Raw genomic sequence first — 15,303 nt, forward strand, 5'->3', positions numbered from 1 at the left:
GATCCTGAAGAGAAAACAATCCTTCTAAAAGATATCTCATCAAATGCTGGTCTATTGTATGCTGTTTACATAGAAATTAAGAGGAGTGAAATGCTTATCAGAAGTTACCTTCTTGATGGTCTCTAGCATGGAACGCCCACCCTGCCAGGGCTTTGAATTCTTCCTGATACATGACAAACTTGCCATGCTGTGCCACTTTCGGTCCTCCAGCTTCTTATGAAAAGCATTAGCAAGCAGAAGCACTGTGTCATATATGTAAAGGTTTGAAATCTGAAAAGACATTAGACAGTGATCATTAGAATCATTGATACCATCCATCCCATCCAGAATAAGGAGAAATTTGTCTGCTTAGCTGCTTCTGCTCTGGATAGTGTACTGGGTTATTTATTATGGAGAAGGTCTCTTTTTTCATTTCTTGGGCAATTTTGCTATTGAGAATGAAGTCTTGTCTGACTGTATGCCTCAATTGGTTTTCAGCTTATTTAGGTATGAAAGAGAAGATAAAAAAAGAGATGTTTTGACAGAGGCAACGCTGTTAGTGTCAGACCATAGAAAATCACTGGCCCTTATTTCTTTCTGAGGAGGTAAGGATCTAAGGACTTAAGATTGGAAGAACACACTGAATAATCCATTTTTTGAATACGTGAAATTTCTGCATTTTAGTTATTCAGATGAAATATTAACTCAATCTTATATATGAGTGTTATAGGTACAAAAAAAAAAAAAAGAAGCAGCCATCTGTGTGTGTTTATGGCTATGGGGCTTCTATAATGAAGAAATGAAAAAAACCAGACCCATTCACAAATACTACCATGATCAAGGATCGATACACCATAAGGTAGGCATACACATACATTGAAATTCATTGACATGACAAATAACATAAAGTACGAACAGTTTCTGAATGTGTTTTTATCAACGCTGTCTTCTTCTAAGGTAACCATGATATTATCTTCTTTCTACACAGATTAAAAAAATGAATTATTGCCATTTTTTTTAAGATCTATTGCACTATTAAAATTTAAGTCTTGCAAGAACTACTATCTATACTACCAACTAATTACCAAAGGTGTTTGTTTTTCAAAGTAATTAGAATTTTTTTAAGAAAACATGAATAGAAAAGGGGATCTTAGGTCAGTAAAAGCTGTTAAATGTTATATTATGACTGCTCAAAAAGAAAAACCTGATAGAAAAAAAAATGAGAAATCAACATAGTGATGGAAATTAATTTTATCTTAATGCATTCAAATTTTCTCAGGTTTTAAAAGTGTCTTGTTATCACAGTTTTCCCTAAAAGTGAAAGGGAAAATATGTGGGTTGTCATTTGGTTGTAATTAATGAAGAAGGAAATTTATGAAACAGTCTGTGCACATCACAGAACAGTAGTAAGATTTGGCTATTGGGATAATTAGAGTTTTATGCTATTCAAAGCTGTTAATAAGAGCTTCCCAACAATGCCTTGTGGATTTTCATTTAAATGCCAGGTAAATCTTTAATCATCTGTGTTTGTTAAGCAACATGAGATATATATATATATATATATATATATATAATACTAATGGATGGTATGTCTTTGAAAGGACATTGAACATTCCTAGGTATTATATAAAATACAAGTTTATTTTTGTTTAAGGAAATATCAGGGCTAGCTATTCTTACTCCTGGTCCACCAGCTAATTATTAGAGAGACCAGAGGAGAATGACTAAAATCTGCAGTGAATGAAATATAGACTTGAAGTTAAAATTAGTCTATGAGTCAAAATTCAAATTGGACTTAGACTGTGGAGACCCAATAGGAAAATGTGGAAGAAATAACAGGATGAGCGAACTGCACAAAATAATCCAAGGAAAAATCTTTTGATAAACTTCTTCAAATGATACGGAATTATCTGTCTTTTCCAAACTCTCCTATTTTCACTGCCTTAACTTGCTTCTTCTTGTCTATCTTTATCCTGCATCACCCTTTAACTGCTTTAAGTGTGTACGTGAGGTATCTGATAGCATCCTTCAATGTATCTTTAGCTTTCTCCAACTAGTTAACTTCTTTCAATATTTAGCATAAAGGTTACCTGCTGAGAGAAGGCTACCCTGACAATTTCCCAATCCTAGGCTTCACTGATCAGTCTTCTCTCCCAGAACACACAGTACATAGGTCTATGGAAACACGTCACAATGGTAAGATTTTTCAAAATCTGCCATTCACACAAGAATAGGAGATCCTCCTGGATGGAAACTCTCCATCCTTGTGCTTTTTTAGTTTGCCTATACTTAATCTCCTTTTGACTTAGCCGACCATCTAGAACATGTTTTTTTTTTTTTTAATAAACAATCATCAAGTAAACAAAGTCAAAAAAATTGGAAGAAGTGGGAAAATGTCAGGTTTAAAGTTAGGTGGGTTGACATAAATCAAGTCATTGCTGGCAAACTGTGTTCTACTAGTACTTGACCTTCTCTGGCATAGTCTGTTTTGCATACTTTAAGGTATGGAGTGTGAATATCTATGCTAATGTCAAAGTGAGTGTTCTGTACCCAACATATGATAGGCATTTTACAGATGACCGCCTCCTCTCATTTCTTACATTCTCAGTGGCAGGATCAAGAAGTGGCAATGACCTTCTCTGAGATTCCCAAAACCCCTCCTAATCTTTTACTTCTTTCTCTAAGCAAGTACTCACTCTCCTTGGCAGTTCATGTTCTCTCTCATGCTCCTTGGTGCTGTCCTCTACTGATCTCTTGGTGATTTTATTTGTGAGGTCTTTGACTCCTTCCTCACCATGATCCCAAAGTGTCTCCCAGCATTTAAAGGAGACTCCAGTTTCTACTCAGAGAAGCTTCCCTTTTTCTATGTCCACAACCAACACATGTGACTGGGAGCTGGACATGAATCTACACTACCTCTGACACCTTATCCTCCAGTATTCTCTCATCTAACTCATCATTTCTCTCTGGCTTTCTGTCACTACACTTGTTCTCTGTCATCGCTGAACCTGTAGCTGCCATCTCTTCTATGTGATAATATTTGATGCCATCTGTGCCTTACCCTGAAACACTCTGTTTCCTTCTGTTCACCATCTGATATAGTTCCTAGGCTGCTCATCATCCAGGTACTCTTCCTCTGTCCTTCTCTTATTTCTTCAATGTTTCTATTAAAGTTTAGTAACCAGAACTGACACATTAATGCAGATATGATCTGACTAGGAGACAGTAGTGTAAGACACTGTATGTCTTGATCTTAGCAAAGTGCTTCTGACAGAGTCCAAGATGATATTAAAATGGTTTAGAGCAAATCTGACTTTGCACTGCGCTCATTCTGAATTTGTCTTCAACTTAACGGCTTTGAACAGCTGTCAAACCAGGCCTCTTCCTCCAGACTTCATGTAATTGATTATGAACCTATACTTTATGAAGTTTCAAATTTTAGGCTTATTACTCAGTCAAGATTAATAATTATTTGGATCTTGATTATGTAATACAACACGGGCTTTCTCTCCTATATTTATGGCATTTACAAATTTCAAAAATGTTTTATTCATTTTCATTCAGGTAGTAATAAACATTGTGAAAATATTAGGTCCAAGGGAAGAATCTTGTGGATGACCATAGAGTTCCTTGCACTTCAAGAGTGAAATATTTATCAGTGGCAACTGAATATTCATCAGGTTCCACTTTTCTCAAGCTAAGTGTAAAAGAATACCCGGTGGATTTTAGCAAACATTCAAAACTACAGTATATATCTAAGGCATATTCTAGGTATAGCAGTATCTCTTGAATAGTTTGTTGGTACATCTATATAAATTAATTTCAAGGTCACTTGAAACTTTGGACAAAAATAACTACATGGCTTAATTGGTAATTATTTGAAATGGTTTAATTTTATAAATATACATGTTTTAACTTTTAAAGGTAATGATAATATTTTAAAATATTTTGAACCTTCTTCTCTGAGACCAGAGTTTAGTATTTTCATCTCATATGGACTCATTTGGTGAAAATATTTAAATGTCACCAATTTATAGCGTTTTCAATGTCTTCCCTCAGGATTTCATTAGAAAATTTGTCAAAAATGCCATATAAAACTCAATATATAACATAGCTTTATTATGGTCTCCCAATCGTAAAAGTCTATTAATGAGGGCTTAGTTTGGCTGTGATTTTTCTTAAGGAAGTCCAATTGTCTTATTTGAAATACTCCAAACCATTTATTTAATGAAACATTCTATAGTTTGTGTAAATATTAACATGCAATATACTAAATTTTGATTGTCCGAGTCTTTTCTTTCTACTTTTGAAAATTTGGGCAATAAACCAATCTCTTGTACTTTGGTATTCTTCCCAAGAATTTCTCTCACACCTCTAAATCATAATATTGGGAACACATCTGCTGGATTATTGATTGCTCAAAGCACTTAGGTGTTAGTCCTCATTTAAGTCAGTTAGAAATACTCCTAAAATCTTTAATTCCTGCTCTTTATAAACTAATGGCTTACTTATCTTTTAATGATTTTTACTCTAACTTATCCAGTTTGAGGATAATTTTCCTTAGATGGAGAAGATAGATTGAAAAAGATTGGAGCGTTCATTTTCTCTTTCTTAGCATCCAAACTAACACGAATTCCACCAAACAGTAAAGGGATCACTTCCTTCTTGTTTCATATGTTGTAAAATCTTTTTCCAGCTAAGAGGATTTCTTTAATCTTTACTCTGAAACTTCAACTAACTCTGTATTTTAGTGTTTGGGTATTAATTTAAAGATGTATGAAACTTGTTTGCAGATCAAAATTTTATTTTCCTTCTACAGACATTAAAATTAGAAACAGCCCAAAGACCTCCATATAGATCCAGTGTACCCTCCCTTCTTTTCCTTGTATTGATTAATGTGATTTTACAGTTGAGTTTCTACTTTTTGAGCTCACTTTGGCCAATGTTTATAGTTTATTTTTTCTGAAATTTTTTAAATTGCCCACTTCCTAATTCTGAGGAAAAAGACTATCTGTGGCCATGTTTATCTGCATTGTTTTTATAGATGCCAAGTTGAGGGGTTGCTTCTCCTAGAGAACCACTTCCCCCTCAAATTATTAGCCAGTCATATTGTGTGCATTTCATACAAAACAACATTTTATTTTGTTTCTTGATCTAACTTCATTGAGATAAAAAAATTTTCATCAAGGAGAGGCTGTACATCAAATGTTCCGCTTTTAGGGGAACATTTAAAGTCAAGAGCTTTGTACTCACACTTTTAATTATATAAATCTTTACATACAAAAGTTTGTCCCTTTTCCTTTTATATATTAAATATTAGTCAAATGCTATCACACATAAGAGGGAGGTTAATACATAACAAATCCTAAAAGAAAAAATAGTGCTCTGTTTTGTTCCATCTCTGAGTTTGAGTAACGTACAATGAACACAAGGGTTAAGGGTGGCGATTCCTTCATGTTCCTGTATCAGATAAGCATGGGAATATAGAGATAAATAAAATATGCTTGCTGATTAATTGAAATGAAAAGATTATGCTCATGTGTGAATGTGCTTTTAAATCCTTTCTTCTTTCCCTAAATGACACAGTTTATAAATTTTCTAGCTTAAACTTTCATTTCCTGCTACCTCTTTTGACAAGAACAGTCTTTGATATTTCATAATTTTCTAAATCTAAATTCTTCCTGTTGTTCTCCATTTAGAATTCTATAATTTTCACATGGATTGTATTCGTGATCAGTGAATATGAAAATATGGTTTATTATAAGCCTATTACTAAGAATGGCACTAAATTTAAACAAGCCCTTTTAAGTAAAGCTTTAGAGTGCCTTACTTTGACCACTGCCTTCCCCTTAGGTACATTCAAATCCACAAATATTCACAAAGGTGCAATGTAATGGGTTAGGTTTGGTGGAGGAAGTGATACAAAAGGACACTGAGATTTATGATTCCAGATCCAGTAAGAAACAGAAGATTCTATGGATAATGATCCTGGAGCCATGATGCTTATTACATTAATAAGGATGAAGAAAGTGTTGGATAGATGGTAATTCATCTAAAAAACTCAACATTGATTAAGAATAGGAGACTGGGGATCAGCTTTCAAAGAAGTAGTTTTACCAAATTACTTTATATATCTAATATTATTGAATACAAACTAGTCATATTAGAATTATATTTCTAAAGTATTCAAACTGAACATCAAAACTAAAACTATTTTCATAGTAAACATTCTAAAGGATTAACTTTCTAAGATATATCATGTTTCCCTGATTTCTAAAATTGATCACAACTTTAATCCTTGCTGATGCTTTACAATTGTTGTTTAAATATTCACTAACAGGCTAGTGTTGTACTACAACAATGCCCTTAGAAACTGCTTTATGATACAGATTTCCTTTTACAGCAAAACTCCTATACTGATAGGATGTGTAAGTTAGTGTGTGTGATTGATTCTTCCTTTTTCCTCTTTTGCCTTGCTAGAGAGTGTTCCTTTTGGCTCCCTGCTGTTGGTGTGTCTGCTTTATCTAATACCCCCTTCAAACTGACAGATTGAGATCTCCAGTACAAGAAGAAGAAAAAAAAAATCTGATAGGATTTTCCTTAAGAAAAAGAAACAGTCTCCAAGTGAGTATTTAAAGGACATTCTCTTGAGAAAGCTGCAGGGTCTTGGATTCTTTTTGCTATTGAGAGATTTTATTTATTTACTTACAAATTCTTTGTTGTATTCTTGACAGTGAAGGTTTCAGCTATAGCATGGGTTCGATATGAGTAATATAATGCTATAGCACTTTTTGGAATTTAAATATTATTTCATCAAAGTTATGCAAACTGGAGACTAATCTTTGAAAACAAAAAATAAACATTCTGTCCTTGTTGTATCAAAAAAAAATCAAGCAAATGAATTAGCTTAATAATTTGGAATGAGATAGTAGGAAATGTTGTGGATCTACCTGTTTAGAAGGAAAGAATCTTTATTTACCATATTTTTATTAATCAAGATATTTTTTCTATGATAGAAACAAAAAAATCAAAGATATAGATTTTAGCACTCTCTCCCTATCAGAGTTATTAAAATGATAGAAGAAGAGAATCATGCAGAAATGATACAGAATATAATTCTGAATCCAATGCAACTCTAAAAGCACTCTTTACAACAAAGCACGCTGGTAGAAATGCCCAGGCATTTAGAGTATACCTCCATATTCTGAGCAAATGGATCCTTTGGATCACACAATGTTGAAGATATTCGATGGTTGCCACGGAAACATCGCTGACTTATATTCTGGGGGACTGGAAATGTCTGCCGAATAATCGTTAGCCTTCCAATTGACCTTCTTACAAGTTCCTGTACATCAACATCGTTTATTTCCTATAAGATAACATAGGAAGTGGAAGAGTTAGAAATTCATAAATACAGCAACAGAGAAACACAAAACCATTAATGAGTTGTTATCTAGGACTGCTAAGGGATTCTGTTACTATAATACATTTGCTTGATGCTTAGCACATATCTAAATGAAAACAGCACATGTTCATTAAAATAATCAACTAATTTGTAGGTGTTTTCTAATTTAAATTATGTACATTAGTGCCTAGGTAATTCTGACTGGAACAATTAACTTAAATGTACTTTATTAAGAGCAAGTTTATAATTTATTACATTGAAAATACAGTAGAAAAATATAGGTGTGGTTAAAACATTGAAAAAGGTGACAAAATAAGTTGATACTATAGTTTGTCATTTATTAATGGACTTCATTATACTTGGAGAACCTAGGAAGATTGTTGCAATGTAAGAGAAATACATATTGTTCATAGCAATGAAAAAAACAAGGCTTTAAAAAAGTGATATAAGTAGAGAGAGCAAGAAGAGATATTATTTTTTAAGAATTTTATTAATATTTCTTAGACCTATTGTTAACTAACATGTTTTTCTTTGTAATGGATAAACAAAGTGCTTACTAACTATTGAATAATGTTATAGTCGTGGTCTTGACATAAAGGTAAAAATTTCTGCTGGTTAATACTGACTGAACCAGGCTGAGTGAAGGAGAAACTCAATATTCTTTATCTACATGAATTTTATTTTGTATAAGAGTGTGTGCCAAATTCAAAGAATAGCAGTTTCTACTTCCTTCTCTCCACCACCTCCCTACTCCACAATTAAATTCTAAGATTTGACTACATAGTATATGTAAAAACAATAAAACTGAAGTAATATTTTTATAACATTCATTTTTCCTAATTGGAATTAATCAGAACAGAAGTAATCAAAATAAATTTTGGTTTTAAAACAGTCTTTTGACTAAAGCAGTTTGTGCTGAATAGTGTCCATTTGGAACCTTTTAAACCAATGAGGCCTTTGCAATTAGCAAATTATTGGTGTGAATAGATTCTTATGGCAATAAAAATAAAATATTCGATGCAGGGCAGGATATACTTTGAGTTGTAGTGAGCATTTTATCGTTTTGAATCAAGGAATTATTACTGAAAATTGAAAAGACAAATTTTCTTATCCCACTAGACTAATTACATATTACTCTTCTTATAGACTAATTATATATTACTGTTCTTTGTAGCATGTGTTAGCTTTAAAATTCACCCTTTATTTATGATCTTTATGAAATATAACTTTTCTGAAAATAAAATAACACCTGCCATCAGCTGTAACCAGTGTAATATCAGGAATTTCTGGGCGATTAATCCTTAATGCACCATAAAAACTGGTTTTTCTCAGTTTATAATGCCGTCTTTTCCCTTTAGTCTGTGTCATTTCACTGGCCACCAAAAACTCTGTCTGGCAAAGAGCAGGTCACTTTTTAATTTTCTGTCATCTTCTCACAAAGCAGAATTAAGTGATGCCTTGTCAACTCCATTTTAATCCCTAACATTAACATGGAATCTTTTAAAGTTTATGTTCGTATTGCTATTCAATGTCTTTCAATGTTCAAAAATTCCATATTGTACAGTTAGGAAGATTCACTTAAATCATACCAGAAAACTGTACTGCTTTTCTCATAATATTAATAAGTTCAGTTATCTATGTAGCCTTTGTTTCATGATACCAAGATTTATCAAAATTCTTATCAAATAGCACCATCTCTCTCTACACCACACATAATGAATTATACAGATCAGCACATTAGGATAAAATTTTACATTTAAAAATTGCCTATAATGTTAAGTAAAATACTGCCTATTATCTCATTTTCTGCTAAAAAATGACAACATGAAGCATACACCGTTTATTTACACTTTATATAATATTTACACTTTATATAATAAAAAACCATGGCGATTCCAAACTGTTTATTCACAATGATTTTTAGTCATAGAATGAATGAAAAAAACTCTAAAGTATACATAAAGTCCATATTTCCCTACAGGAATTACATAGATTAATATTCATGAATTATGGGAATTAAAACAATAAAGATATATTATTTCAGCATTTAATAGCCTGGATTCTACAAGGATCAATAAAGTCATCTATCATGAGTCAAACACACAAAAAAGAATGGTTACTTTTTATATATTCCATAAGCTGAAGTTCTCAGGTACCTAGGCCTAAGTAAATCTGAAGAAATGTCAATTTGAATTGAATGTATTTTGTCTATTATTATTTGAAGAAGGAAAAAAGAAAGTAATTTTCTGGGAGGAAAAAATCTGCCATTCTGAATAAAACTAACAGACAATCTGTCTCAAAAAAGTTCACTTGCAATTTTAGTTTTGACACCTGATCTCAGAAACAGTGGGATGGGGATATGAAATCTTGATTAGGCAGCTATTTCATATTTATAGAACTTTACTCTGTGTTTTAAAATGTGCATTTCAAGAGTGGCAGATGCAATACTACATAAGCACAAAAAGACAAATGATCACTTAATCTAGAAAATTAAAATTAAAATTTTAATCTTAAAATTAAAAAATAATTGCCAAGTAAACAAATATATTAAAATGCCAAACTATTGAGCAATTAGGATCTATATTCTTCAAATGCTCTGAATTTTAAAAATAATGTTTAAGCTATAAGTTATCTCAAAAATAATCACAGGAAGAATTAGTTCACTAAATAAATACTTCCCCCTGAGTCTTAGCACTACGGATATGCTAACTAACTAACCTGTATAAACAGAAAGTACCTGAGTTTTAAAGAATTGAAAGAATCTGAATGATAGAATTATTTGTGTTGTATACTGTGTATACCTATGAAGTAGAATTACTACTGCAATAGAAAGTAAATCCATATGTTTCAGTATACCTCTAATTTTCATTTTTACTTCTTAAGCAGCAAAACATAATGGTCTTTTTTTTCCAAATAATTAAGCTGTATAATCAAAATTTATTATGAGTCTGGTTAATATATCCAAGAAAATATTTATTTTAATATATTAATGTATGGTGAGCCCTGAAATGTGTGAGCCCAAGGAAGACAAATAAAGCTCAAACATCTGCTAGGGAGAAATATCCCTGGAACAGCTCCTACCTAAAACACATCTGTTGGGAGAATCGAATACTTCCTGAGTTCTTGCACTTTATCAACTTTAGGCTTAAATTAATAGAATTTTGGGGAAGGAAAAACTCTAAAAATCCATCAGTTCAGATACAAATCTAGATTATATAAATTATTTCAGAAAGATAGTATCCCATTTCCCCTTTTACCATTTGTTTCTCCCCTCTTCCTGTTCTCATAACTCTTGGCTCTATAACAAAGTTCCTGAGTCATAGTGGGTATTAAATAAATGTTGATAATTAAAAATTTAATGAATGATTGAGTGACAATACTTTACCAAACTATCTTCTAAAGATACCTTGAATTTTGATTCTAGACACTGATACTTTAAAAATGTTAAAATAAATCTGTATAAAACGAATTTCACTAATGAGATGTTGCCGTCTGTTACACAGTATAGTTTCAAAAGAGTATGTTTTATTTCTAATATATTTCTGTTCTTCATGCTTCAGCAAAGATGACCTTTAAATGCTTCCAGAAAGTTTTAAATTAATGTGAAGCAAACATTCTGTTGAAATCTGAAACAAAACTAACTCTACCCTATATACCAACAGGAAGAGGAACAGCATGGCAGGTTTCTGTCTGGTAGATTAGTAGTGTACAGCTCCACTCACCATTAAACAAACAAAAAAAAATAACCACTACAGAAGTAGGCTTTCTAAATCTCAAAGTAACTCCCCCTCCCACCCCAAGAAACAACTTACTTTACTACAGTAACCCATAGAGAAAAAAATAACCTAAATTATTTTTTTTTAAGTCAGTAAAATCACATCAGGACATTAAGGGTCAGGCTAAATATTATCAGGGATAAATGGGGACATAAAGTATTAAACAGTGTGCAGCTCTAAACAGTGTGTATCTTCCTATCTGAATTTCTAACTTTTGTAGAACTTAAATAAAGTGCTAGGCCATCTGCTTTAGGGCCCTGAGGGGATGACAATACTTATATGGAAAGGCTTCTCTAAGCTGGATCCAGTGATTGCAGGGAGGAGATAAGTACCATTACCAAGTCCTAACATATGATTGATTGCACCATATGAGCTAGCACAGACTCTCATGATTATAGCACACTTAATGCAAATGAAAAAAAATATTGTTTTCAAGTTTCTACATCAATTTGTATCATGATGCATAATGCCAACTTTGATTTATAGCCCTGCTCTAAAAAACTATTGGTGCAATAAGATTAAATAAATATTTGCAACTGATTTTAAAATTAGCAACAAAATAATAGCTACAAAAGCCAAACTAGACAGATTCATATTATCAGGGTTCAGTAGAAATGGGCATTTGCGTGTTCTTTTTTTAAAAATTTTTAATTAATTTATTTGTTCTAATTTGTTATACATGACAACAGAACGCATTTCAGTTCACGGTACACAAATGGAGCACAATTTTTCATTTCTCTGGTTGTACACAAAGTAGAGTCACACAATTCGTGTCTTCTTACAAGTACCTAGGGTAATGATATCTATTTCATTCCACTGTTTTTCCTACCCCCATGCCCCATCCTTTTCCCTCCCTCCATTTGCCCGATCCAAAATTCCTCTATTCTTCCTCTGCTCCACCCCCACCCAAACCCCCATTATGGATCAGCATCCACATATCAGAGAAAACATTTGGCCTTTGTTTTGGGGGGGATTGTCTTACTTCCTTAGCATAATATTCTCCAATTCCATCCATCTACCTGAAGGCATTTGTGTGTTCTTGGGGGGCTTTTAAAGTATATTAGCTTCCTAGCAAATTTGAGGAAACATTACTTTTACTTTTATGGGAACTAGAGTAAATGATGGTTCTTATATTACTAATGTATATAAACAAGCATGTAAAAAAGTGTATAAGAAGGGGTCGGGGCTGGGGATGTGGCTCAAACGGTAGCATGTGGCCCGGGTAGATCCTCAGCACCATATACAAACAAAGATGTTGTGTCCTCCAATAACTAAAATAAAATAAATATTACAAAATTCTCTCTCTCTCTCACTCTCTCTTTTAAAAAAAGTTTAAAAAAAAAAAAAAGAAGGGGTCAAGAGCCATTTTCTAAGGCAGATTTCAGAGAGACGCAGTAGCTGAATGGAATCATATGGAACTAAGAGTGCTGACCTTGGATATGCCAGTGGGTAATAGTTTTTCTTGCAAACCTGGTCATTTTCTGAGTCTTTGCTAGTTCAGATAAAAGTAATAACCAATGTAAATGGTGTGAGTTGTGAACATTGTGTTTTTCAAAGGCTAGGAAGTATTAACCTGCCCCAAAGAAACACCTTGTTCAAGGACTAGAAAGTAGGACTATGGGTGAAAAAGAGAAAGCTTTCAATGACAATAAAAGTGAAGTTATAGTTATTTATAGTTCTAAGAATTTATAGAATAAAATGATACTTGAAGGAAAAGAACTGAATTCTTCTATGCTTGTAACATGAGCTATTTACCAGATAGATTTTTATTCTTATGCATGTTTTATTTTGTAAATACTTGCACAATTTAAATTGTGAAATATTCACTTCCCAATATTTTATGAAATACTATTTAAGAATAAGTTTAACAAATTTAAGTTATAACCTTGATAGAAGAAAATATTTTTATTACTCTTTCCATGTAATTTATCACCAATGAAACGGTCTACTTAGACAACACCTATATAATATGAAGAGGTAATTTTTTTCCCTATAGCTTGACCCTTAAACAGTGAATAAATATTCACAACGTTCTGGTAGCTCTACTTGTTCTTACTTTAAGATTTAGTGTAAAAGCTAAATTGGACAAGAAATGGTTAACTTAGGGATTCCCTCTGCAATCTTATCAAAAAATAGAAGGGAACGGGCATTTCCATTGTATGACTATAAGCTTTCATTTGTTTTGATTAATCTGTGTCTCCAATAAGGCAAGAAGTCCTGTCTTCCTTTCCAGTCAGCTTTATTGACATGAACAAGTAAAATGACTCCAACTTCTTTGGCATCAGAAAATCTTCCCTGTCAGAGGATGGTTATGAGATAACAGGGATTAGGAGGTTTCTTTATGTTTAAAAAAGTACTCTAGATAATAATAAAACCAAAGATGGAAGCTAGTGGAATAAATGGCTACCACAGATTACAATTGAGTTAACAGAATTAAAAAAAAAAAAACCCATGAGGAGAATTATCACAAATAACATAAACCGAAAACAAGTCTAGCTCTTTATGAGAAAGCACTTTTATATCTGATTATCACCACTTAGTAGTTCTGTAATATCTGGTGAACTGTTCCATTTCTTTGAGCCTTTGTTTCCTTGGCAAAAAAGAAAAATAAAGTATCTAGAGTGAAAAGCTATGAAGGTTTGCTGCATTCCCTTCCCTTTTGTTCTTCCCTCTATCATTAAGTTCAGATATTCTCGGTGGAAAATTAAGAGGCATGAGAAAATTAAAAGGTATCAAAACATCCCTGAAAAGCAGGGAAATCGCCTACACATCACATGGGTGAATCTCAGGACAACACATCTTAATTTATCACAAAATGTGCAGTGACAAATCATAAAGATATAAATTTGGCAGACCAAAAACAAATTTGTAAGACATTTCCAGTGTCTTTACCCTGAGCTAAAAAGAACCACTCCATCAGTGAAGTGTTGTGTAGGAGAAATAACTTAAAACTGGAAACTATTTTTACTTTTATGCATAAAAAGAGGCAAATCATTTATCTTTTATGACCCTGATCATCTCAGTAACTTATGAATAATGTTTAGAATTCAATAAAGTAATGTGAGAGAGCGATCTGTGAACTTTAATAGGAAATGATCATTACTATGATACCATTTATCATGTGTCATTTGTCAGGCACTGAGTTAGAGATTAGATAATATCTAATTTAATTTTCATTATGAACCTTTAAAGTAAATGTTATCACCATACTTATTGTATGAATGAATATACTGAAGTACAGGAAGATTATTTGTCCATGGAAACAGCTAACAAGTTTTATAGCCAGAATTGAACCTTTTTTTGCAACTGAAAAACCATAGTTCTTACCCTAAAAAAATCATATTATTCTATAATTCCATAGATAGTAGCTATAGATAATAGATCATCTTTATTCACAAGTGATAGGTATGATTGAATACTATGTCTTGTGAAGGGTAAATTCATGTGATCACATTATTTGTTCAGTTCTAATGTCATTGTTCTTTCTGATTCTGACTGGCAGGTGCTAACGGAAAGACTCATTTCACAAGGCTCTTGGGTTGTAACATATTTTTAATCTTATGTATTATTTTGGCAAAAATAAAAAAATTCACAAGGAATTTGACAAGTCTATGGATTTTTAAAAAATTGTATGTTATGAAAAGGGAAAAAAATCTGTTCTGTGTTGATTCATATTCATATGCTGAACTATTTAATCCTCATGTAAGGGGGTGGATATAAAAGTTTTAGAAACAACATTAAAATATAAATGGAACACAAGCACTCCACTGGGAGGAATTCACTTTGCTTACAAAGAAGATCTGTACTTTTCATAAAGATGATCTCTGAGCAGGCACTATGTGCCAACAGCAAGGCTAAAAGATACTCAGTGGGGGAGAATTTCTCCACTTATTTTATTCATATAAAGTCCTTTAGCATTTAAAAACTCTCCATTCTATTTTTATTTAACAGCATTCACTCAGTGCTGAAAGTTTACTTCATGTTCTGTTTCCTCCCAGAAATTCAAGGCTATAGGAAGTGTTGGAACTATATATATATGAAAAGAGGACACAGAGTTGACAATAAGGGTTAGTCAACTTTACCTCATTTATAATGATCCAGTGACAGTCAAAAGCAACCAAATTCGTTTCCACAACCTAGAAT

General features: G+C 32.5%; 1 protein-coding gene across 3 annotated transcripts in view; it reads right to left on the bottom strand.

The window, feature by feature from the left end:
• Nucleotides 1-15,303, bottom strand: part of Grid2 (glutamate ionotropic receptor delta type subunit 2) — a 1,419,378-nt gene that overhangs the window by 562,062 nt on the left and 842,013 nt on the right. For all 3 annotated transcript variants that reach the window (XM_076864706.2, XM_076864707.2, XM_076864705.2), the window contains 3 exons: nucleotides 15,243-15,296; nucleotides 7,175-7,348; nucleotides 109-270 (listed from right to left, as the gene is read on the bottom strand). In XM_076864706.2, coding sequence (XP_076720821.1) covers nucleotides 109-270; nucleotides 7,175-7,348; nucleotides 15,243-15,296 — 390 coding nt within the window. The remainder of the gene's footprint in view (nucleotides 1-108; nucleotides 271-7,174; nucleotides 7,349-15,242; nucleotides 15,297-15,303) is intronic.

Source organism: Callospermophilus lateralis, chromosome 8 (assembly GCF_048772815.1).
Source record: "Callospermophilus lateralis isolate mCalLat2 chromosome 8, mCalLat2.hap1, whole genome shotgun sequence".
NCBI lineage: Eukaryota > Metazoa > Chordata > Mammalia > Rodentia > Sciuridae > Callospermophilus > Callospermophilus lateralis.